This window comes from Pituophis catenifer, unplaced genomic scaffold (assembly GCF_029215685.1).
Source record: "Pituophis catenifer annectens isolate HBS135680 unplaced genomic scaffold, rPitCat1.0.hap2 SCAF_7, whole genome shotgun sequence".
Classification (NCBI taxonomy): Eukaryota; Metazoa; Chordata; class Lepidosauria; order Squamata; family Colubridae; genus Pituophis; species Pituophis catenifer.
In genome coordinates this window covers 25,098,211-25,123,638 of record NW_027256887.1, presented here as the reverse complement: position 1 = coordinate 25,123,638, position 25,428 = coordinate 25,098,211, and the positions used below count along the sequence as shown (strand labels likewise).

Sequence of the window (25,428 nt, the reverse complement as noted above, 5' to 3'; positions counted from 1 at the left end):
GTGCAGAGACTTGTACAAACAGGAGTCAACACTGATTCAAAGGCACAAAATATACAGATAAATTATTATTATTATTATTATTATTATTATTATTATTATTATTATTATTATTATTATTAATTATATTTCTATACTGCCTTTCTCCCGTAGGACTCAAGGCAGTGTACAGTCAAGAAAAATAAATACCCCTATCTCAGGTTTCTGGGTACTTTTATAGTTTTTATAATTTTAAACATTATATAAAGCAGCCAATTGCGCATCGAATGAAAGTCTAAAAAAGGCAGCCCAAATCACCATTACCCACTTAAATGAAAGATTTGTTTCATTATGAAGGCCAACAAGAAAGGGAACCAGTTGTTCAAGTCTTGAGACTCCCATGGAAAGAGACTGCTCCCAGATCCAAACCTAAACAGCATTTCACAAAAGAAGCAATTTAAAGAGGAAAGTCAAATAACCCAATTTCCCACTGTACTGTTTTATTTATAGATGATGACTAGTACTCTGAATTGGGCTTGGCACTTGTCGTTCACTAGTACAAGGACCATGTAAGTGTTATCATGGAAGAGTGAAATTTAAATAAATTAAAGTAATAGCTGATACATACCCTTTTTCTTAATTTTCCAACTTCATTGTCGATTTCTGAATATTTATTCTTTATTTCTCCATGTAAGCTGATTTGAGATGAACTTTCTCCACTCTCATAACCTTTTAACTTCTTTTTGGTTATTTTTAGAACTTTTTTTATACTGCAAAAAAAAAATAATAATTACTGCAATTGTTTAAAGTATACTATAGATGTTATTTTTGCTGCACAATTCTACCAGGCTGAATGAGTGGAAAGAATTTGAAAAATAATGATTTGCTATTTTTTAGAACTTGTTCATTACTCTACAAATAGCAATTTTAAAATGACCAAAATTTCAATTTAACATTGTTTTTCTGATACTATAGATGCACGAATTAATTAATAATTCACATAATAGTTTGCACTTCAGTATGTCTTCATTTCTTTTTTAACACCATGCATTTGTTGCTTCTTGCTTAACAACCAGACGAAGTTTCAAAAAAGTCCCCAAAAGTTACTTATCACCCCTCCTCAAAGTTATGATTGGCACACCCCACTGCAGTCACATGATCACATTTTGGGTATTTGACCCCCTATCACATTTACAACCACCTGTAGCATACCATGGTCATGTGACCATTATTTGCAATGTTTTTTGCTGCTTTCCATCAAAAAAAAAGAAAAAACTATTTGGGGGAATGGATTTGCTTAACAAACATGATTCACTTAACTAACATAGTGACTCACTTTATGACCATTGTAAAATCAAGTCAGGTCATGTATTGCACCGCTTAATGACTGGGCTCAATTGTGGCTGTTAAGTGAGGACAATGAGTAGTTCTTGATGACCACAATTGGGACTGGAACCGTCACTAAGTGATGCAGCCTTTAAGTGAGTTGTGTCCAGTTTTACAACTGTTTTACTATGGTCTCTAAACAAATTTACCCATTTAATTTGCTTTTCAGAAGTCCCGTGGGAAGATCATAAATTGTGGTCACATAACCCATGGACACTGCAAGTACTGTAAATGCATGCTGGTTGCCAAGCACTCAAGTTTATCATAAGCCCAGGAACATTGCCAAAGCTGAAAATGCAAGAACTGCTAATTAGTCACTGCTTTCAGGTCCTTTGTAACTTTGAACAGTTGTTAAACAAATGGTTATAGTACAAAGACTACTTGCACCTATATTATAAATCAAGAGGTAGTGCATAACATGCAGGAAAAACAGGTCACAGAAACAGGAATATTAGCTTTTATATGTAAGATTATTTCATTATAGCAATGTTAAATATATTTAAAATAAAAATTCTATACACAGAAAGCATCTTTACAATAAAAAGTTACCCATGATATTCTTTTTGTAATTCACTGTTCCTTTTCATTTCTTGATCTAGTCGCATTTCCACTGATCGCTTTAATTCTAGTACCTTCTTTACTTTTTTCTTTTCATTCTCAAACTAAAAGAATAAGAACATAATTTCCAGACTTGATAACATTTTAAACAGCATACATTTTAATGCACAGATAAATCTGTGATGGTATTCCACTTTCACTTTAAGCTTTGTGAAATAAAATGACTATATTGAAATATATTTTATTTCTTGGCATACATATTTATTTCCATAATTTTCAAAATTACAGTTTTATTAAGACCCTGCTACTCTGCCCAGATTTTAAATGAGCATCCTGATGCTATAGTGCAGCAGCAATCTCTGAGAAAGTTCCAGTGTTGGTAAAACTTTCTGCTAAGAAGCTGAAGCATGTACTATGAAAAAATAAGGTAATTTGGAACAAAGTTTTGGGTTTTCATAAGCTTTCCAATTAAATTTTTGAACCACACTTATCTGTGAAGGCTAACAGCATGCCAAACCATGTCAAAAAGGATTGAAATCTCTTTCATTGTCAATCAGTAACCCTTGAGATCAAATTACTAATGATTGTTGCAATCACAACATTTTAGGAAGTACAGGTATCTTGAGAATTGAAACAGGTCTTAATTTTATTTTTGCTTCATCGAGCTCTTGTCCTAAATAATTTTGTGACCTTCTTTTGCAAGCTGCAGTTGTGCAATGACTTGGTCAGCTGATTGAATTATGTTATGTCAGAGGCACTTAGACATCTGTCTCAAGTCCAGCAATTTCTTTTACACTTATTTATAAAATTCACAAATTATAATATTTTATCAAATATGTAGATTTCATCATTCTGGCTCAAAACTGCAGAATTCAGGCATCATCATCATCTTCTTTTCACGACCCCATAATCCCTTGCGGGGTGGAGTCTGGGCAACTGAATGGAGCTAGTAGAGTGTTTTAATGGCCAGATGCCTTTCCTGTGGCCAAAGTTTTGCAAAATTCAGGCATCTAGACCTTTATTTATTTTCTTTATTTGATTTAAAGTTAAGAATTTAAAGGAATCTAGCTCAAAAGCCCCTATATTATTTTTTTCTGGGCTTTGTTAGCATCTTTGTCTTTGGGAGAACTCACAAAGGATAATGGTTAAAAAGAACTTTACTCAACTTTTTTCAGTTCCTACAGAAGTAAAAATAGTTTTTCTACTGTATTTATCTGAACCTTATGAAATATTGTTTTATTTATTTATGATCTTTCAAAATTCTTAGTACAAATTTATTATTTAAATAGCTAGCAGGATTTAAAAATACTGCTTCCTACAAGCATTGTAAATCTATCAGTTAGATCAATTAGGCAGGATAAGCAGATAATATAAAAACATTAAAAAACCCTCATCTGTGCCATTAAAATCCATGCCCACTATAAAATCTATGAGACAAAAGACTTACAGCATGATGTTCCACATCTGAATCAGTTACGACTGCTTCTCTCATCCAAATAACTTCTGGTTCTGATCTCATACATAATGAAATCCTTAACGAATTCTGAATCCAAGATATTTAAGGCTTATTTATTGTTTATTGATTCCAGGAGCTCATATGAATGCTTTATTTCTTCAATTTTCCTTGTGAGGTAGTTTGAACTGAGTGACTTAGTGACTGGTCTAAAGCACCAAGACTCAGTGAGTTTCCCATGGCTGAATGTGGACTTAAACTTGCTCTCCCTAGTCTGAGTCTGATACCTCAACCATAATACCAATTGTTTCTTCATCATTTATAACACAATGAATTGTTGATACTGAACCTACCTGAGATATTAATTCTGTCTTTTCCTTATCAAGCTCAGAAAGGCGAATCCCAAGTTTTGATTTTAATTTCAGTTCTTCTTCCCACAAATTCTGAGCATCTTGTGCAGTTACTGAAAGCATATTTTCCTTCTGGACCTGAGGAGAAATTGAATTGCTTCTGAATAAAAATCATTATAAAGGAGCCCTTGAAATAGCCAAGAAACCTTTATGTAGATACCGAATTTAATTCAGATGACAAAGATCAGATTTCTGTGTGGAAATGGCAGATTGAAGACAGCGCCAATGACCATGGTAAATGAAGAGCCAACAAGTATACTGCCTCTGTAATTCTTTTCCAGACAAGCAGAAGACTTAAGGTTATCCACAAATGCTCCAGACTGTTGGATTTACAGCTCTGGGAGACAAGGTTATAGCCATCTTGCTCAAAACACAGTCAGACTCTTTAAAAGGAGACTGGGTTGGTATTCTTTCTTTCCTAAAATTTGTTATATTTCTAATACAAAAGCAGGATTCACACCCACAGCTGTTTAGTCCGTGTTTGAAATCCATTTCAAATGCTATTATTCATATTTTCTTTACATCTTTATTGCTAATTTGACATATCAATGGCTGCATAAATGATAGCATCATTTATGAAGTACATTCTTATTCTCAGAAGAGAACAGTATTAAGCAAAGATACAATAGGCTCTTAAGAAAATCCACACTTTAAGCACGCATGCCTATTCAAAGACATCCACAGAATCAAAGACTTTCATTAAAATAATAAAATAAGTATCATGTCATAAAGTCTCCTTCTTTTGTATCTCCACATATATTACTGTTACATTTCTGTAAATATAAATAATCATATAGGTTATATATGATTTTATAAAATGTGTCCATAGCACAATATAAGGCTGTGTTTGAGCACAATTAACATTAAACCCTGCCTAGAATTAAACTTTATCCAGTACCAACTGCCATCTAAAGCCATTAGAAAGCAATTCACACTTTTTGACAAAACTACAAGCCTTAAATGTGACTCCTGAGGAGATCATGGTCTCCTCCTTTGACATAGTGTCCCTATTTACATCTCTCACTTAGCATACAAAGTAAAAGATAAAAAAACTAGAAGAGTACAACACAGATCAGAACAACGTAACCAGGACACAAATCATGAACTACTCCAGTACTGCCAACATATTTCTTCATATTCAAAAGGGAAATGTATGAGCAAATAAAAAGGACACCCAGGGGATCCCAATATCAGGACTCATTGCAGAACCTGTCCTACATGAACTAGAACACCGTGGCTGCACAAGAAAGCAACAGCCAATCGTCAGCTACTCACACACCAATCAACCAATAGGAAGGCGACACATAAATATGATGCATAGAATAGCCCAAAGTACACATTCCAGTAGAGAAAAATTCCCCGAGGATGGGCTCTAGCATAAATCTGAAGCTTGGAAGACTAACCCTCTGGTCCCGGTGACCAACCCAGATTGGATCTTGCAGCAATTCACGCTGCTTGAAATGTTTCTTTTGGCTATGCTACAGTCTAGTAATGATAAAAACAAAATACTTTCTCAAATATTTATGATCTTTTTATTCACATTATTGTTTTTACAGCTGAAATATTTATATCTAATAGTAACAATTATATTGCAAAATATTCCATTAGTCATAATTAGTTTCAGAACACCAATAGCTCTCAAAGTGAATACATTTTGGCAAATTATCAATAATAATACCAAATTTCCACTTATATTTTTATTTGTTTGACCATCAACTAAATAGGATCAGACCTGATTAGTGTTTGGAATGGGAGGTCGCAAAAAAAAATCCCTGAATTACAGGTAGTCCTATATTTATGACTGGTTGTTTAATGACCATTCAGAGTTATGACAGTCTCAGAATGAGTGCTTGTCTGGAGGTTCTAGGGAAGTGCAGCTATTATATAACTTTGACGAAGATCGGTATACTTGTTCTATCTGGGATGGTTGTCTTCTTCTACCAAGCTTGGGAGGGATGCACATGGAGCAATGAGGGAGGAAGACGATACTCGACTATCCAGACAGATCAGCCAAATCAACCCTGGTAATCAATGGGGTGATATATATATATATATATATATATATATATATATATTTATTTAATTTGATTTATATGCCGCCCTTCTGGTAATCAATGGGGTGATATATATATATATATATATATATATATATATATATATATATATATATATATATATATATTAATTTGATTTATATGCCGCCCTTCTCCGGAGACTCAGGGCGGCTTACAATGCGTTAAGCAATAGCCTTCATTCTTTTGTATATTTTATACAAAGTCAGCTTATTGCCCCCATAAACTGGGTCCTCATTTCACCTACCTTAGAAAGGATGGAAGGCTGAGTCAACCTTGAGCCTTGGAGAGATTCGAACTAGCAGAAATTGCAGGCAGCTGTGTTAATAACAGGGTGCACTAAACCCCTGTACTATCAAGGCTCTGCAGCCAGATCCCTCTCACATCCAAATGGGTGTTTTATAGTCCAATGATTTGTGATATCTTTTGCAAGTTTTTGTACAGTACAATGGATTTCGACTTCCAAATGCATGGCTTGCTTAATGACCCAATGATTTGCTTAATGGCTGCCATAAAAATGATTGTAAAATTGGGTCTGGGCACATGGTGCCTTGACTTATGACCATCAAGACTTACACCCAAAATTCACTTCCAGGGAACATAGCTAACTGAACATACACCTGGGGAGAGATCTTCGATGGATTTCCTTTTAACTGAAGGGACTGATATCCCATCAGCTTTTATGACCCACCCAGCCAGGGTGTGTTGAAGAACTTCCCCTCACAACCCTTCAATACAGCTGTAAGCCAGCAAACAGTTTCTGAAGTTGAACTCCAAAGCTATCTACATGCCAAAAGCTGCAATCTGTTTGGGGGTTGAAGAAGCCGTCATTTTGAAATTCACCTTTCAAACGGACAGTAAGTTAAGCCTACCTCTTCTTAATCACCTTCAACAATTATTATTCTATCTTAAGCCAATTTAAAAGAGGCTCTTTCTAGCAACAGCTTGCTATTTTTTGAAGATCCATGCTATTTTAGGGATCTCTTTTTGTCTCAAAGAACAAGGAAGAAGGCTGCTAACGCAAGCCAAATAAGGAAGTGTGCTGAGGGGGAAAAAAAGCTGACAGAAAGATAAAGATTGAAAGTGGTGATTTTAGTTTACTATTGTAGTAACTGGTAGCTTGATCTTCTTACCTGTGGATGGCTAAAATCTTGATTCTGACTAAAAGAGGAAGCCAAGTTGGTGGTGCAAAGTATTAGAGATACTTTGAGATTGGAGAAAAAGAAAGGCCTATACTTCCAGAGAAGAAAAAGATTTACCCCATGAAGATAAGCTGGAAGGAATGACTTAAACTTAATGAGTTAACTGAAATCAGGTTTCTCTGTCTGATATGTACAGCTGAAAGGTCTGACCCAAAATTTGAAAATGTATTTTTTTACATACATACATACATACATACATACATACATACATACATACATACATACGCATATATATACACACATATACACATATACACATATACATACATACATACATACATATACATATATAAATAAAATGCTTAAGTAACTAGGCAAAGCTATTGAAAATGTATTTGAGAGTACCTGTATTAAGAGAAAGTTAAAGAAAATGATGTACCAGTTTAAAGAAAAACTCTATGTTAAAAAGGATGTTTATAAAAGAAAAAATATATTCTATAAGGGTAGTTTGGAGGGAGGGAGCTAAATCCAATACTGAACTTCAAAGCTTGTATGTTAGGAAGTCAAAGAAAAAGATGTATTAGAAAGTTTTGATTTTTAAAAAAGTGGGGGTTTTTTGATTTTAAAAAGTTTAGTACTTTGAAGGAAAAAAAGGGATGAAAGAAAAGCCCCCCCCCCTTTTTTTTTTCAGTAAGGCCAAAGAATTTGAAAGAATACAATAAATTCTATAAATGAAAATGGTGACAATTCACAAAGATTACTAGGTGCAAATAGAAATACACATTATTTCCATAGCAAGGAAGATAAAGCAGGAATGGTTAAATTGACTATTTAAAGAGGAAATTATGTTCTTATTTGGATATCACTTCTGGAATTTGTGTTTGTGAAGAAAAAAAAAAGAAACTCTGACTTTGGTTTTGTTGATTAGAAAGATTTGGTGTTATAGAAATGGCTTGTTATATATTAATGTTTAAAAGCAAAAAGATGAAGTTGGAATGTGTTTATTTTGTACTGTGCCAGGAAGAGTTGGAAATCAATGTCCCCTTTTCTTTCTTTTTCTCTTCCCCCTTGTATCTCACACACCCCTTTCCCCGTTCCCTCTCTTAATTTCCTATTTTCTTTTCTTCTTTGTATTTTATATAATAAAGTAAAAAATGAAAAATGTTAAAGAGTTACACCCAAAATTCCAAACTAAATTGCAATCATAATTCAAGGACTATCTATACTGTATAGGCTAGAATATGAAATTGGAAAACATGCTGAAAGAAGGCAATGACAAACTATTTTAATGCCACAAAAATTTATATGGACATGCCCATAAAAACTTCAAAGATAGTATCAACTGAAAAGAGAATTTTTAGTCTTAGTGAATACAAAATAAAACTATTAAGAAACTGTGTTTCACGTCACTGATTTTCCACTTTAAGACTTGCTTTCAAAACAAAAAAAAAATGTAATTTACAAGTTTACAAGAATGTAATTTAAAAACTCTCAAGTCCTAAAAGAGATTTTTAAGAGTTTCAAATAGTAAAGTGACTCTAAGAAGAATATTTAATTAATAATCACAATTAAAACAATAATAAAATAACACTGATTGGCTGTTTTCTTCCATATATGATTACATTCAGTTCTGAATATGCTACATTAGCTATATCATTCTCTCAGAAATAATTGATAATTAACTATATGGACACCTTTATTCTCCCTTTATTCTGCAATGTCCTTATACAAAAATGCTTGGCCAGATGGTTGGACTAGATAACCTACAAGGTCCACTCCAATACTGTTAATCTATTTTAAAAAAAGCAAGAACACCAAAGCTCTCAAGAGTCCAAATATCACTAGCTTTTGTTTCCTGCACTCATTCACACATTATTACTGTAAGAATCTTCTTTCAATTTACTTTAGTTCCCTGTATTTGTGAATAAAACTGGCTATACTTTATGTCCACGAGACACCCAAACTGCACAGCCAGTGCAGTTCTCTTAAACTGCCTGATAGCTATGATTCTTTCTTGTGCAATATATAAAGATTAACAGAAATCAAAGGGAATGATCTACAAGTGAAATGTGTTGATTATCTTATATGTGAATTATCCTTGTCTCGAAAATACTGCTGATCGTATCATTTTTATGAAAATAAGCAGGATACCTGGTGGTTTAGTTGTTCCTCTAGATTGATTTTTGCTGTCTGTAAGCTGGTTATCAATTCCTCAAGACGATTATGAACCTAGATCACCACAAAAGAAATCAAGAGTCATTATGCAAGTTGCAAAAGTCTTCAGTCTTTAGAAATTCTCTAAAAATCTATTTTGTTATTTAGATTCCTTACTATTGTTACATTCACGATTTCAATAATTTCAATAATTTTATTTATGACTTCTGAAAATGAAGGAAACTAATTCAGTATGCTATAATAGCTGTCTGAAATATTACATTTTTAAAATTATAAAAAACAATAAAGGAATTAAATATGAAATCTTATTTCCCAAAAATATTATGGCTGACTTACAGAAACACTATCCTGTAGGTCTTTTTGAAGTATCTCAATTCTATTACTTTGCTGGTTTGTTGTAGCTTCCAATCTGGCATTTTCTATTTCAAGTCTTAAAAGAAAAACATATAGTCTCAAAACAGGATACAATGCAACTATATTTCTTCTTTTTTATATGTTTCAATGATTCTATAACATATGGAAGTATACATTGCAGAATATTTTTTTATCAATTCTCATAATTTAGTACATTTAAATTTCAGCATATTTTACCTCTGTATGTGCTCTTCTAATTGTTTTATAGCATTATTTGTTCCTGATGATGCTACCAGAAGATCCTGTAGTTTCTGAGATGCCGCACTTGCTTCACGTTCCTTAATATCCAAAGCATGTCTTAATTCATGAGTAGATCTTTCACACTGGATAGTCTGTACTTCTGAATCTTGCAACTGTAAAATTTGAGAATTTGAATGTAGCTTAGCCAAAAAATAGGTGCAATGTGCTCCTGCTATGATATACCCTACCACAGCCTAGTCACCTCATCCTAGACTCCTGAAGTTTCTAAATCTCCTTCAAGAGCATCCCTATAAAGAGCACATTGCAGTAATTTTACTAGGAATTAACTAGTTGATATATAATAGAAGCAACTATTTCACATACTATGAAACATCATGAACAAATGCCAAATAGGGACTTTTTGTCAAAGAGCAGATCTACAACTGATCCTTTGAAGGAAGAACAAAACAGGAAAAGTCCCTCCCCATTTGCTGAGATTTCCTCCAACCAGAATGTCTTCAATCTAGCCCAAGCAGCAACTCAATAAACTCAGCATCCTTGATGACGGAAAGAAGAAACCTGAATGTTATCTGCATAGAGAAGGCACCCAGATTATAGGCACTTATAATCTTTGATAATAATTAATGCACCGATTACATACAGAGGTTGAGTAGCCTGGAGGACACCATAACCTTTATGCATCCCACAGTATAAGTGCCAGAGAGCTGAATAATATTCAACTTTCTGGAAGGTATTCTCAATGTAGGAAGAGAACCATGGCAAAACTATTTCAAACACTAATACATCAGAAAGTGTTGGATGTCATCTCTTCTGCTCCCATAGTAGAAGATATAAAGCATTTAATAAACTGTTGTAAGCATACCTTACATTTCATCCTTTCTATTTCCTTCAGAAATTGCTGTTTATCCTCCTCCAAGTCAATACGATAACGTGTTGAAACTTCCAATGAAGCTTCTGTCATGGATTGCTTTTTGAGGGAATCTGCAAGTTCTTGCTGCAATTGCCTTATTGTACTCTAAAAAGATTTTTAATGAAATAATTCATACAAAATAGACTGAAATGGTTGCATTTTAATTTATCTAAGTAATATTTATAATAGGTAAAAATGTTCAATGACATATATTTATAGGAGTTTATGCATTTATGTATATGTCTCTATGTTCATATATACCATACGCAAGTAGTTTTCTTTCCTGACCAATATCAACCGAAGCAATGAACAATTTACTAGCAGAAGGAATGCAAAATTATTTAATAACTTTGAAGTGTGCTTAATTGTACATATACCATCTAATAGTTGTGCTGTAAAACAGCAATATTTCACTTCCTTATAAAGTCCATCATTACCATATTCAATTAATATAGTGTCTCCAAGGGAAAATTAAGCTTAGTTTACAAATCTGTATCCTGAAAAATGATTACATTGATGGAACTGACAGAACATAAATCATACTTACCTCTCTGTCTATTTTCTCAGATTCATATTTAATGACTTGGTCCTTTAAATTATTACATTTTGTGATTAATTCTTTATTTCTTTCTTCCATCATCTGAACTTGCTTTTCAGTATCAGCTCTGAGCTTATTAAAAATATCACTGAATTTATCTTGAACATCAGTCACTGCTTTTTCTTTGATAATGCCCTTGTTCTGAAAATCTTCAAGCTGTTGTCGAAGTAAGAGATTTTCACTTTGGACCTGTGCTAGACGTTCTTGCATAGATTCCTGTTTTATTACATATTTGCTTATTTGATCCTTTGCAAATTGTTGTGCATTTTCAAGTTCTTTCAGTTGGCATTGTGACTGGTTTAGATCTCTTTGAATACTATCTAACAGCAAGTTCTTTTCCCGGAGACTGTGGGTTGCATGGTGAAGCTCATTTTCTAGACTATTAGCTTTACTTTCAGCTTTCCCTAACTGTTGAGACAAGCCACTGTTTGTTTCTCGTACAGTACATACATCGTGATTTAATTTGTCTTTTAAGCGGAGCCATTCATCCCTCTCTCGCTGAAGCAATCGTTCAAGATCACTTTTTGATACCTGACAACGATCAAGTTCCTGAAGAGCAGAACTCAAACGAGAACGTAGTGAATCAAGTTCTATTTCCAACCTTTCTTTATTTTCCTTGAAATGTTCCAATTTGGATGCTACCATTGCAACCTCAGTTTTTGATACATTTATTTGTCCATTGTATTGAAAAACTGTTTGAGTCAAAGCGTCTTCATTTAGTTTCAGTTCTTTTTTCAGTTCTTCATTTTTTTCTTTCAAACTTTCATTTTCTTCCAAATATTTGCTTTCATACTCCTGATGCTGAATCCTGATGTGATCAAGTTCTAATTTTAATACAGCAAGTTCATCTTGGAGTATTTGATTTCTGTGTAATAATTCTTTTTCATGGTCATGATTATCAATGATCTGAATATTTAATAAGCAGAAGAATAACAAATAAATAAATTCATAAAATCCAGAGATGTAAGCTACATTCTAGGAGATCAATCAATCAACAGATAACACTCAGAATATCTAAACATTACTTCAGAAATGGACACATTACGTCTCTCATGAATTCCTAAGAGAGACCATGTGGAAGGTGTTGCTACACGTGCATCCTGATTGTGGCTTTCCAATCATTCATCAAACACACTGAGAACAAAAATCTGGTAGCTTTTGTCTGAACAATAATTACTTTTCATTCTAATAGAGCATAACAGATGTGTGATAATATGACAACTATGTATTTTCTTTTCAAAATAGTATGCGCCTTTCAAATTTTCTTAATTTTAATCAAGCTTAGTCTACCATAGAGATCATTTAAAGAGAAAAGGTTTATAGCAACTTAAAAAACCCTCTCAATTTCTTAACCAAAATTTAATTAGAAATCACATTTATTAAGTTTATTTATAAACCACACTTCTATAGCTACCCATCTTATAGTCTGTCTATAGAATTTGAGAGAGAATTGAACTAACAAAAATAAGAAACAAATTCCATACTGTGCCTTTTTCTTTAATGTTTATGTAAAATGTGTTCCTTGCAGATTATGCTCACAAAGTTTTAAATATAGTTAATTCACAATTTATGACCACTCATTCAGCAATGGGTTGATGTTATCCTGGTGGTAAACGAAAGTCTTATAATCCATGACTGAATTTATGGCCATCACAGTGCCCTATGTGATTGTAATCTGAGTACTTGACAACCTGTTCACAGAGGAAGTTGGCAGGGAAAGTTGTAAACCACCACCATCTGCTGGGACAACTCTTTCTAATCTCTCGGGGCTGGTTGAAAAAAATCCATGCAGAAATCCAAGTAGGATTTTCAGCCACAGAGCGAAAAGGCTTCTAAAATCTTTCTGCTTTCTGGCTGAAAATCTTGCTTGGATTTTGGCATGAAGGATTTTCAGTCCTAAGAGTCTTGCCTTTCTGCTTAGGGGCTGAAAATCCTCCATGCCAATAGAAGCAGGATTTTCAGCCATTGGAAAATGTTAAGCTCCAGAATTGAAAGGTTTCAGAAACCTTTCAATTCAGTGCTGAAAATCCAAATCGCTCTTAGATCCAACATTCCCATGTACTTCCTCACTCTAACCTCCACTTGGCAGTTCCTGGGGCTTCCAACTTTCTGCTGGCTTCCCCACTGACTTGATTGTAGAAAGCCAGCAGGCAGTTGACTCATCTAACAAACAGACGTTCAGTTAATGACAGCAATCAGGGCTGCTGGATTGCTGCTGCTAAAAAAAAGCAGTCGCATTTACAACTGTACCACTTAATGATGCAAATTCCTGTCTCAACCATGGTCAAAAGTCGAGGATGAGGATAAATATTTTTTTAAATTGAAAAATGACTAAAATGAACTCTAAGGTAAGAAAACGTCTCCTTTGAGTCACTTGAGTCCTAGTAAATTCATGGTGTCATCCATGAATTATCTTTGCAATAATTTGAAAAAATGTTTGCCACTGTTGTCTACAAAGATGTTTTATAATTCGCTAATCTAGTCTATTGTTAATATTCCCTGAGAATCTCCCACCCAAAGATTCACCAAACTTGACTCAGCTTGTGTTGCAAAACTGAACAAATTCAGCCACTTCTTCTATCTAATGAGGCCATAAAATGAACAGCTGCTCTCTGAATAAAAAATACTTTTCTTACAAATATTGTTCTCTAAAATAAATACATCATTGTCAAAAAAATGTAAAGGAAGATCTTATGTATAAACAAATGTATAAACAGTACTTAGTTATTAATACTGATTCTTCCTGAATCACAGGTTTTAAATCTACATCATAGTTTAAGATTTAATTACTGGTTTATAAAAGTATGTCCTTACTTACTTAATATATTGAAGATAGTTTACCATTTCCTCTCTCCCATACATGCATACAAATATATAAATATAAGGGCAAAATTCCTAAATAATTATCAATTAAATAGAACCTATCAATAATACAGTCCCATCTCCTTTAGGGGCCATACATTTTGTGGTGAAAAAATTTCTCTGAGACTTCATAACAGCCAATAAATTGGAAAGATGACATACTTCAAGCAGCAAGGTGTTCCAGAGCATGGAACAGGCACTTCAAAGACCTCCAACCCCTTCCCCTCACATAGAATGACAATCCTTAGCATCTCTTCTCTGGACATACAAACAGGATGGGTTGAAACTGAGAGAGAGAGATAATTCCATCCAATATAATATCTAGTAGCTAAACCACAAGCGCTTTACAGGTAATGACCAGAACTTTGATTTGTAGCCAATGAAACTGAAAACAGTTTTATATATTTAAAATATTTGTCAAAGCGGATACCTCTGAGTGTTTAGTTGCTACTTTTTTTGATTCTTCTTCCAATTCCTTCTGCCTCCAGAAGTGGGTATTTAAAATATCTTCTTGTATGGCTCTGGCATTTTGTTCTTGACAAAGTTGTCTCTGTGTTTCATTACGTTCTTCTTCAACCTATAAAATATCAGCCTTGTAGTAAAGTAACAAACTGACCAGTTTGTTATGATCTGACAGATTGTGCCTGTGTATACAGCCACAACTATAACGAATAGAAGTTGTAGTGTATCAGAGAATACAATATGTGTTAAACAGATACTAATAGTTAAACATATGTAAAGTAATTACTAGGAACATTAGAAACACTGTTACTACAGAGTCATTTTGGCAGCAATATGTTAGTAATTATCTACAGCTGAATAAAATATGGATTTGAATTTCTCTAATCACTTTAGACCTGGTGCTATTCTATACAGGTTTGTTATGAACAGTTTTCTTAACCATCAAGTAATTGATTCATGTTAAAAATTTGGGTAAAACTAAGTAATTGAGTAATTGATAAGGACTAATATTACATTTTCTGAAATAAAATATTAGTTTCAATTTATGTAGCATTTAGATGAAAAAACACAGCCTTGTGAGATTCTTTTTTGAAAGTATTTATTCTACTGAATAATTCACCAAAGAAATGAAAATATTGTATACTTATTGTTAGAAGCCAAGATACTAAATACTTGGATGGAAGCAAACATCACTTTAACACTAAAGTAAGATTCAGATTTAACGCAGATAAAAAATTATAGGCCAATATCATTACTAAATGCAGACTATAAAATATATTCCTCAATAATAGCAGAGAGACTAAAAAGATTCTTGTATGAATTTATACACTCAGACCAGAATGGATTTTTACTTAAAACAATACTTAAAATACTTTTACTTAAAAACAATATGAGAATTATTTTGAATATGTTGGAGTATTATGTACATTCTGAAAAACAAATGGCGTTGATCTTTTTATTTATTTTTTTATTAAAAAGTTTTAAAATTTTTTACAAATGTTTTCTACAGGCGTTTGCAGATGACCTGGTATTGATTTTAGAAGAACCACAAGAAATTGGACCCAAATTAATAAAAAAAAATAGAAGAATATGGTGAAGTTGCAGGATTGAAAATAAATAAAGAGAAAACCAAGATACTAGTGAAATTTTTTTACAGATAAACAAACAAACAAAAAAGAACTGATGAAGAAGACAGATATTCAGATAGTTAAGAAAGTAAATTACTTAGGAATTCAATTAACAGCAAATTGTGCAACTATTAAAGAAAATAATTATACTAAGCTATTGCAATGGATTAAACTAGATCTGGAGAAGTGGAAAAACTTGCAATTATTGATGGTAGGAAGAATAGCTACAATAAAAATGAATATCTTGCTGAGATTATTATTTTTGTTCCAAACAATTCTGATAACGCTAGAAAAAAAATGTTAAAATATATTTGGGAAGGGAAAAGAGCAAGAATAAGATTGAAAATGCCACAAGACTCTAAAAACAAAGGGGGTTTTGGGTTGCCAGATTGGGAGCTATATTACCAGGTCTCTGTACTTACATGGGTGAAAGAATGGATAAATTTGAGGCATAAAAGATTATTAATTTTGGAGGGACATGATCTTCAACTGGGGTGGCATGCCTTTCTATGCTATGGGAAAAACAAAATACATAGATATTTCTAAAGACATTATGTTAGAAATGCTTTGCTGTTAGTATGGGGGAAAATAATAAAAAAAAAAATATGAAAATACTAGTCTGGCTCTCCATGATGGACGCACTGATACATTCGAATGTTGTTAACCTGGAAAAAATTACAAGATATAAAGACATTTTGAATGGAAAAGGAAGCAAGAATTGAAAAATCAAAGGATTGATCAAGCATGGTGGTTGCACGTGCAAATATAATCAAGGTATGAGAAAGATGTAAAAATGTATGGTTTTTATAAAGAACCAACAGCATTAGATCAGATACTACTAGGGGCAGATGAAAAACTAATTTAAAAAATGTATAGCTATCTATTGAGCATTAAAATGGAAGAAGAACAAGTGAAAGAAACAATGATAGTGTGGGCCAAAAACTTTGGGCATACTATAGAGTTAGATAAATGGCAGAAACTGTGGGATAAAAATTATAAATTAACAATGATTTAACAAAGAATTTCCTATAAGGAAAATCTATATAAAATATTTTATAGGTGACATTTTCCACCAGCAAGATTGGCAAAGATGTTTAAGGATATGTTTGCTAAGTACTATCACATGTGGTGGACATGCCCAAAGGCAAAAAAATATTGGACAAAAATACACACATGGTTGGAAAAAATAGTAAAGTAACACATAGATTTAAAGTCAGAAATATTTTTGTTGGGTATTCTACCAGAAAAATATAATAAAGGGAATAATATTTAATTTTATATGTTTTAACAGCAGCGAGAATTGTTTTTGCACAACAATGGAAAAATGAAGAGATACCTACAGATGAAAGTGTAATAAAAAAAATAGACTGTGCAGAGATGGATAGACTAACACTCAAAATAAAGAAGGAAGAAACAGAATACTTTTTAACATGGGACTTTTTTTACCAATGGTTAGTTAACAGAAACAGACATTAGAACCTTAAAAGTTTAAGAGAATGATTAACTATATAATGAAAGTTTACTAATATGAATAAGCTAATATTACTATTACTATGTGATTATTTTCAATTATATGTATATTATTATTATTTTTCAAAACTAACTGTACTCAGACAACACACTGTCCATGTAGATATTGAGTTTTTATGTTTACTAAAGAAAGATGTATAAATAATATATATATATATATATAAATAGATAGATAGATAGATAGATAGATAGATAGATAGATATAGATATAGATATTGTATACTGATTTTAGAACAAGCTTACCATTTGTCGAACAGCATTCACAAGGTTTAGTAACTCTTGAGGAGTTTTAGTACAACCTACATCTGTTGTACTTGGTGGGAAATTAATCTTCTTTAAATTATTTTCTTTCACAGGAGGCAAAGAAAAGGAAAAGCTAGGAAGCAAGCTTCCCTGATAACTATCAGGTATGTTTCTTCTGACCAAAGGATTATGAGTATTAGAGCTTTCCAAAGAAGGGCTGGAGAATGAAGAGATCAATTCCTGATTAGGATGATCAGAATTTTTCATTATATAAAAATCAGGATATCCTTGGTAGTTTGCATCATCCTCCATAGCTCCTCAATTATGATATTTCTATATATAATCTGAACAATTCATCGTTTTTAATAATTTGATTTGATGTTGCCCATATGATTTTTGAGCCTCCCGCATATTCTTCATTGTGCTACTCTACTAAGGCAGTTATTGCTCACTTTAACAGACACAATATTAAGCAAAAGATCCTCAAATTTGCTGCTTCCTCAATATCAAAAGAAGAAACGGACAAAAAAATTATTAAATTTGAATTTGTGCAGATTATGCCCCTGCTATTGTTTGAGCGAAAACATTAGAACGTGGATAGAATCTGCAAAGCTACTTATTACATTATTGGCATATCCAATCTCCTTGCTTCAGCTGACATCATAAACAACATAATGTCTCTACGTAATTATGAGGTCACTAAAATTCTTTTAAGTCTATTTTCTTTTTGCTCTCAAAGCTTTTTCCTGATTATAAGCAAAATGCATAAAATATCTGTATTTTCAAATTAAAAAATGTTTAATTTTTAATTATAACTTTTCTAAAGGGGAAAAAAGAATTAAAATGAAATGCCTACTTAATTTTCAGCTACTGGATATCTGAAAGAAATGTTAAATAGCAGATCAAAATGTTTATATAATGGATGAGTATTAATTTGTAGGAAAATCAGAAGTATGCAGTTCAGTTCTATGATTGTTATTTTTTCCACATAATATACAATTTCTAAATATTCTAGTTCCTTCCAAAAAAAACTTGAAAAAGCAACAAGTCAGATCAAATTGGCGGTTGGATCGGCCTCCTGGAATACTGCCGATCAGCTGCTCTAGGTGGCAGGGATCACTGCCACTGCCTATCACCGCCTGTTTGCTGCCAATTGGCAGCAAATGGGTGATGGCGGCAATCGGGCAGCAGCGAATGGGCGGCAGCAATCCCTGTCACCTAGAACAGCTGATTGGTGGTATTATGGGAGGCCGATCCAACCACCAATCAGCCGCTCGGCAGCGAAGGCTCCAGTGTTCCTTGGCGGCAGCAGCAACTCAGCTCAGTTGACCGATAGTGGGCACAACGGAGTGGAGCCCTGACAAGCCACGTGCTGGGTCTGCGATAACGTGCTGAAGTTGACCAGGCTGTTTGTTGTAAGGATGCTAGCTAGATGAATATTGGATAAATGCTGGGAGGCAGAGGCAGATTTTTTTTTTCTTGTTTTCCTCCTCTAAAACTAATGTGCATCTTATAGTCCGGAGCGTCTTATAGTGCAAAAAATACAGTATATTTCTTGTAAAGAAGGCCTACACCACGCTTGTTATCCATTGGATAACAAGAAATGACACCAAAGGGGAGATGACAATATAATATTCTTATGTAAATCAATTGTGCACACAAGCAGACGAGGAGAAGCTAATTTCCCGTTCCCAAAATATTAGAAAGAGATTATCCAATGAAATTGAATCCTGAAAAGATCAGGACAAATAAAAGAAAATATTATTTTAACACAACATAGAATTAAACTTAGCAATTTACAGCCATATGATATGGTGTTGGCTACTAGACTGACTTGCTTCCAAAAACAGGCTGGACCAATTCATGGAAGTCATGGTGATCAATGGTTATTAGCCTTGACAGCAGTCTAACTACCTCTGAAAGTCAACAAGTGGGAGACTAGTGGGTTTCCTTGTGCAACTGGTTGGCCATTATGAAAGCAGATTGCTGGACCAGAGGTCTAATCCATTGCTAATCTTTATGTTCTTAAGAGAAACAGAAGGATATAGATAAAAAGCAGTCAACTAGCTAATGATTTATAGCAAAAATCAACATGGGACAGAAAGTCTGAGAGCTGTCACATAATAGAGATTAATAGGAAAATGTCTTTCAAAATAGAAAAAGGCAGCTCATCATAGAAGATAGGAAGCTACTGCTACCTGCAATTAAAAAAAAACTTATCTTAAATTGTGTTTTTGTATGTGTATATTTTTTATATTTAACTGATTTTTCTAAAATTTCAACAATAATTTTATTCAAGTATAAAATACTAAAATAAAGAGAACCTTTTTGAAAATCACATTACAGTAGTCTTTAATTAACAATGGCAATTGGGACCAGAATTGACATTGCTAAGCAATGCACATTATGTGACCATGCCTCTTAGTTACAGAACTTCCAGCAATTCTGGCTGCTGCTGTTAAGTGAGGATTCCAAGGGTCATTAAGCAAGGATTTCTGGGTGACTTCCCCAATGACTCTGCTTGGGAGAAGCCAACAGGAAACGATGAATATTGTGGTTACATGACTATAGGTTGCTGTATCATACTTGTGAAACAGGTGATGAATGTCTCGATCACTGTAGAGATGCTGCAACAACTGGAACTCTGAGGACTAACCATCACTCATTCATGCTACTGCAAATTTAAATGGTCGCTAGACGAGAGGTCATTAAATGAAGCCCACCTGTATAAGTCAATTTATATTAGAATGAAGGAAAAAAGTGCAAGACTCTTATTACAAAACATATTTCTGTCAATCGATAAGAGTCCAAAGCAGTATTTCAAATGTAAACTACTTTAGGACTCTCACAAAATTCCACCCTGTCTTCATATCCCCCCAATCCTTTTTTTGATTGCTCCCTTTCTATTAACAGAGTAGAAAGTACTGCTACCTTAGAGAGGCTGTTAAGTTTTCTTAGGGCATTGCCACTTTATATTCATTCTATTATTTGGTGACACTTATACTGCTTGTTTTTTTGCTGATGAGCAAAGGATTTTCCAGATAAGCACTGTTCTTCTATAAAGGATAAATCTGCCTTTTTAGAAAGTATGCTGCTCAGGAAGTTTTAAAAGGTGTATTAATATTTATTTGAAATGTTGATTATTGGAAAACATGAACATGTTTATTTTCATAAATTAAAAAAAAAAACATTTTGATTTAACCATACCTGTTTCAGGTGGTTTGTTAATGTTTTTAACTCCATTTCTTTGCTTCTCAACATCAATTCAAGCTGTTGTTTTTCTTCCATTTGCGTACAGTACTGCTCATCTTTCTTCCTTAACTGCTCTTGATTTTTCTCATGTAGTATATCAGCTCCCATTCTTTTTTCTTCCTCTTGTTTCATACAAAATCTGGAATAAATGAGTAAACGTTTAACATAGATTTGTGCAATAAATACATGAAAAGCAAGAAAATGTATTTGTAAAGTGGAATTAGCTTTGCTTACTTGCTCTGGCTCCAGTATCTACACTGAATTAGCAAGTTTGCATATATATGTTTGTGTAGGTGTGTGTATATGTACACACACACACATATAGAGAGAGCGCATCACGAATGTAAAATCAGAGATTGTACAATTTCGCCAAAGTAGTGAAGTGAAAATATGACAAACTGAAGTTTTAGAAATTGAAGACAACCATTATATTGAAGTCTTTTAGTAATCTTTGTACAATTGAAATTGCTGGCTTTAGCAGCTAAAAGCCAAATTTTCAAAGTTTTTTTAACCATATTTATTGAAAAGGAAATTGTGTTACAAAAATCTTGACACCTGGCTATGTTTAGTTTAGCACCCATTTTACCTCTAAGTTTTTTTTGGATACAGATGTCTTGATCTGTTTGTTAATCATGCACTGTTAGGTTTTCCTGAAAAAGGAAGAATGTGCAGATATTCTGGGCTTATTTACAAGAGCTTTTTTCAGACTATAAGATGTCTATGCTAGGCATACATATAAATATATATAACACTTGAAAAAACTTGATAGTCTGATTATGTCAAAATAGTTTAAATCTGTTTAATTTTAATCTGTCATTTAATTTCCAATTGATACATTTCTCATTAAAAATTTGAATCTTCTTTTTATTTCAGATAATATTGCATGGTTTAACAACGAAACAGAAATTAAGAGTTGCCTTGCAGGAAGATGGGCAGCAAACAAGCTTAATAAATAATAATAAACAATAAATAATTGATTCAATTTGCTCTAATATTTCTTTAACTCAAAAAAAGTGTTGGAGAAATTATACCAAAATCAGTTATTTATTTAAAAGTTCTTACTTCAGATTGGTGATTTCACTTTCATATTGTACTTTTTGATGATCCAATATAGATTTCATATCTTTCAAGTCTTCCAGATTTTTTTGCCATTCATTTCTCTGATTTTCAATTTTTTTTACTTTTTCAAGCAATTGAGTATAACGCCCCTTCTCATGTTCAATTAGTCGTTCATATCCATGAAATATATTCTGAATTTTCAAGAGACTTACAGAATCTGCTTTGGAAAAAAAATCACATGTTAACATTATTTATACTATACGATATTTAATTAAAAAGAAGAATGACACACACCATCCTCTGAAAAAACATTCAAATGTTTTCTTTAATGGCAGCTAAGAAATAATCAATTGCTTAGTCACAAAAAAAAGAAACAGGATCCAATTACTTTTTTAAAAATACATGGATATGTTTACTTAGCTTTAGATTAAACTTACTAAAAATGTGATCTCTGGGGGGGAATCATGAGCAAATTTTTAAATGGGGTGTCACAAATTTTGGGGGTGGAAAGGATGGGACATGAACAGCAAAAAGTTTGAAGAGCTCCTGTGGAAGGCAGTAACTTATGGCTGACAGGGAGATGATCAGGCATTGATAATAGGGTCACCTCATAGCCAGAAAAAAAGCAAGCAAAACACCAACTTTATCACCCTTTATAGACCATAGCAAGAACATTACACTTGCTTGGTCACTTCTGCTGCTACGACGACAGCGGAAGTATAATATAGATCTTCCTCAGAAATCATCACATACTCATCCATTTAACTGAAGAGACAAATGCATGAAACATTGGAAGCAGCCCCCACATTTCTTGTTGTTAAGGCTCCTCCTCTTCCACCTCTACTACTTTCCCGCTCTCTCTGTCTCTGTAAATAGCCAAACTGCAGCCGTCTTCAGTTATTCGGGAGGATCCTAAAGTCGACAAAGCCACTCTTTTACAATAGCAAAGGGTATCCAAATCCTGTTTTCAGGAATACCTTGGAGCTCAAGGGCACAGAAAAGCTATCCAAAAAAGTCATAGCACGGTTAGTTCCAGAAAATCTGTCAGGTCACCATTCTCAAAATTAGTAAAAGGATTGGGCCAACCAAATAGCCTAGGATGAAAACAAGCTCCATATTCCAACTTTCAGAGTTGCATATCTTTCTTGGGCCATTTTCCTTCTTGTGTAACTATTTGAATATGCAACTATTTGTAATCAATAAAGTATAACTGAGGAAACAATATGGCTTCACTTTTTAATTATTTTTTTTGCATTACAATTTAATGAAAAAAACCACACACACATATCTATTCACATAAAAAAAATTAAATTCAAGCAGAGCATATTAGCTTTGTTCTTTAAGTTGAATTACTTATATTACATTGCAGTTATAATTACATTATATTGAGATATAATTACTGCAACTATATCACAATATAGTCCTTATATTTATCTGTAAAGAAAAAGACATGGAAGGAAAAATCCAGTAGCATGAAAAGATTTTCTCCAATGTTTATTAGCTTACTTTAGCAAGCTGGCAAACGGGGGCATGTTGGCAACTGGGTCACTGTATTTGTGACCTTGTCAGATAATATAACAATGTTCTTCCAGGTGAAGAACTAGTAATGATGCACAGAGAACTGGCACTGCCAGAAAAACCTATCACAAATTATACTTCCTCCATTTCAAAGGGATTTGTTTTTCAGATCTACTATTGACAGTGCTGTATTTTCCGCCAGCAGGACTGAGATTAGGGGTAAGAAAAATACTTCTTGGCAATATTATGCAGAATAACAGTTTCTGTAAAACCTCTTTTATCAGCCACAAACTGGACAAAAGGCAAGATACACAAAATTTTATTTGTGCCAATTGAGGATTTACAAAATTGCAATCTTAATATTGATTGCTTGGCTTCAGACAAAGGCAAACTTCTTTTGGACCATGTAACTTTGAGGCAAATCTGGCATTCTGTGGAAGTATATCTTGTCAGAGAATTCCAGAATGTTTGTTCTCATATTAATGCCTTCTGCACATCCCACTGATTAGGGCAGCACCAAGAGCCTTGGTGGCGCAGCAGACTAAACAGACTAAAGTGCTGTTAAGTAGCGCCAACTGCCTGCAATTACTGCAAGTTCAAATCTCACCAGGCTCAAGGTTGACTCAGCCTTCCATCCTTTTGAGGTAGGTAAAATGAGGAGCCGGATTGTGGGGGCAATAAGCTGACTTTGTATAAAAAAGAACACCGCTGGAGGGGGGGGGGCGCGAAAGCCCTACTAAACAGGTATATAAAAAAGTATGAAGGCTATTGCTTAATGCATTGTAAGCCACCCTGAGTCTCCGGAGAAGGGCGGCATATAAATCGAACCAATAAATAAATAAATAAATAAATAAATTTTTAATACGCACTTAAAAAATAACCAGTTCTTTAACACTTTGCTTTACTGTCTGTTATAGTAATTGCCATTGGGCATTAGTTTCCAAATTACAACATAATCCCAGTTTTAATAAGTCATGTTATCCATTAATTTGTTAAAAATGTTCTTAAAATATAGCTACATTATCTTTTCTGAGCACGTGTGAACACATACTTCTAAAGGCTGACTGCATTCTGTTTGAAAATATCTTCAGCTAACTAAATCACTAATTCACACTAAATCAAAGCTTGCTCAACTCATGTCCTAAATCAGAATTATTAATGACCTTCTCTTATTAACTAATGTGGAAAAGCACAAATTGTAATAACTTTTAAAAGCTTTTACAGAATACTGGCATGAAGAGATTATGATTCAATTTTAGAGAAGTATGTACGGGAATTGTAAATTCAACTACCAAATATCAAATAGATATTTAAATAAGGCATGTGTTCTTAGCATTTTAATATTTTATTATTTGATGATGTCAGCTTTGGAAGCCATATTAACACCGGAAGCTTCCACGCTGCCACCTTCTTGCGCTTGGGAAAGTAGGAGGGGGGATTTAGTTGAGGGATTGTAGTTAGACATAATAGCATTCTTCTTTTAGGTCAAGGTCATGGTGTTCCTGCATCTGGAGGAGGAGTGGTTGAAGTGGTGGCTCAAGTTGGGACGGATGGTGATTGGGCCATGTGATGGACTGAAGGGTGCAGGGGCTGGATTTGCAGTTTTGATTTTCTGAGGGAAAACCTAGAACTCTCTGATTCGGGTTTTCCCAGATGTGAAACTCTACTCTAATAAGTGGGAACTTTGAGAAGATGCCCGTCGCAGAGTTTTTAATTGGAGTTGGGGTTTCCCAGGATGCTGACAGATGACCTTGGATATTACAGATAAGTTCCTGCTTTTGTTTTTGAAAACTGATTAAGATAAATTCAAGAGTTTTCTAACTACAGGTCTTTAAATCTTTTAAAAAGGGGAATTCCTACTGACATAATTAGATGGTAGTAGATATTACATCCCTTCAAGGAGCTACAATTTCAAAGTGTCTGATAAATTATGTGAATAGAAGATATACCTGTAAGCCATATAACTCCTCTGCTACTATTAAAACAGAAGGAAAACCTGCAATTGTTTTCAATATCCTCTTTGATAGGGAGATTCTCAGTCATCCAGGTCATGGTTGTCCCAAAGATGTTTTTCAAGAGG

At 33.6% G+C, this 25,428-nt stretch overlaps 1 protein-coding gene across 1 annotated transcript in view; it reads right to left on the bottom strand.

The window, feature by feature from the left end:
• Window positions 1-25,428, bottom strand: part of ANKRD26 (ankyrin repeat domain containing 26) — a 94,526-nt gene that overhangs the window by 29,241 nt on the left and 39,857 nt on the right. Inside the window, exons 24-34 of the mRNA XM_070946608.1 lie at window positions 21,834-22,047; window positions 20,727-20,910; window positions 14,588-14,734; window positions 11,245-12,201; window positions 10,650-10,802; window positions 9,764-9,939; window positions 9,509-9,602; window positions 9,149-9,226; window positions 3,727-3,861; window positions 1,912-2,024; window positions 605-746 (exon numbers count right to left, since the gene is read on the bottom strand). Coding sequence (XP_070802709.1) covers window positions 605-746; window positions 1,912-2,024; window positions 3,727-3,861; window positions 9,149-9,226; window positions 9,509-9,602; window positions 9,764-9,939; window positions 10,650-10,802; window positions 11,245-12,201; window positions 14,588-14,734; window positions 20,727-20,910; window positions 21,834-22,047 — 2,393 coding nt within the window. The remainder of the gene's footprint in view (window positions 1-604; window positions 747-1,911; window positions 2,025-3,726; window positions 3,862-9,148; window positions 9,227-9,508; window positions 9,603-9,763; window positions 9,940-10,649; window positions 10,803-11,244; window positions 12,202-14,587; window positions 14,735-20,726; window positions 20,911-21,833; window positions 22,048-25,428) is intronic.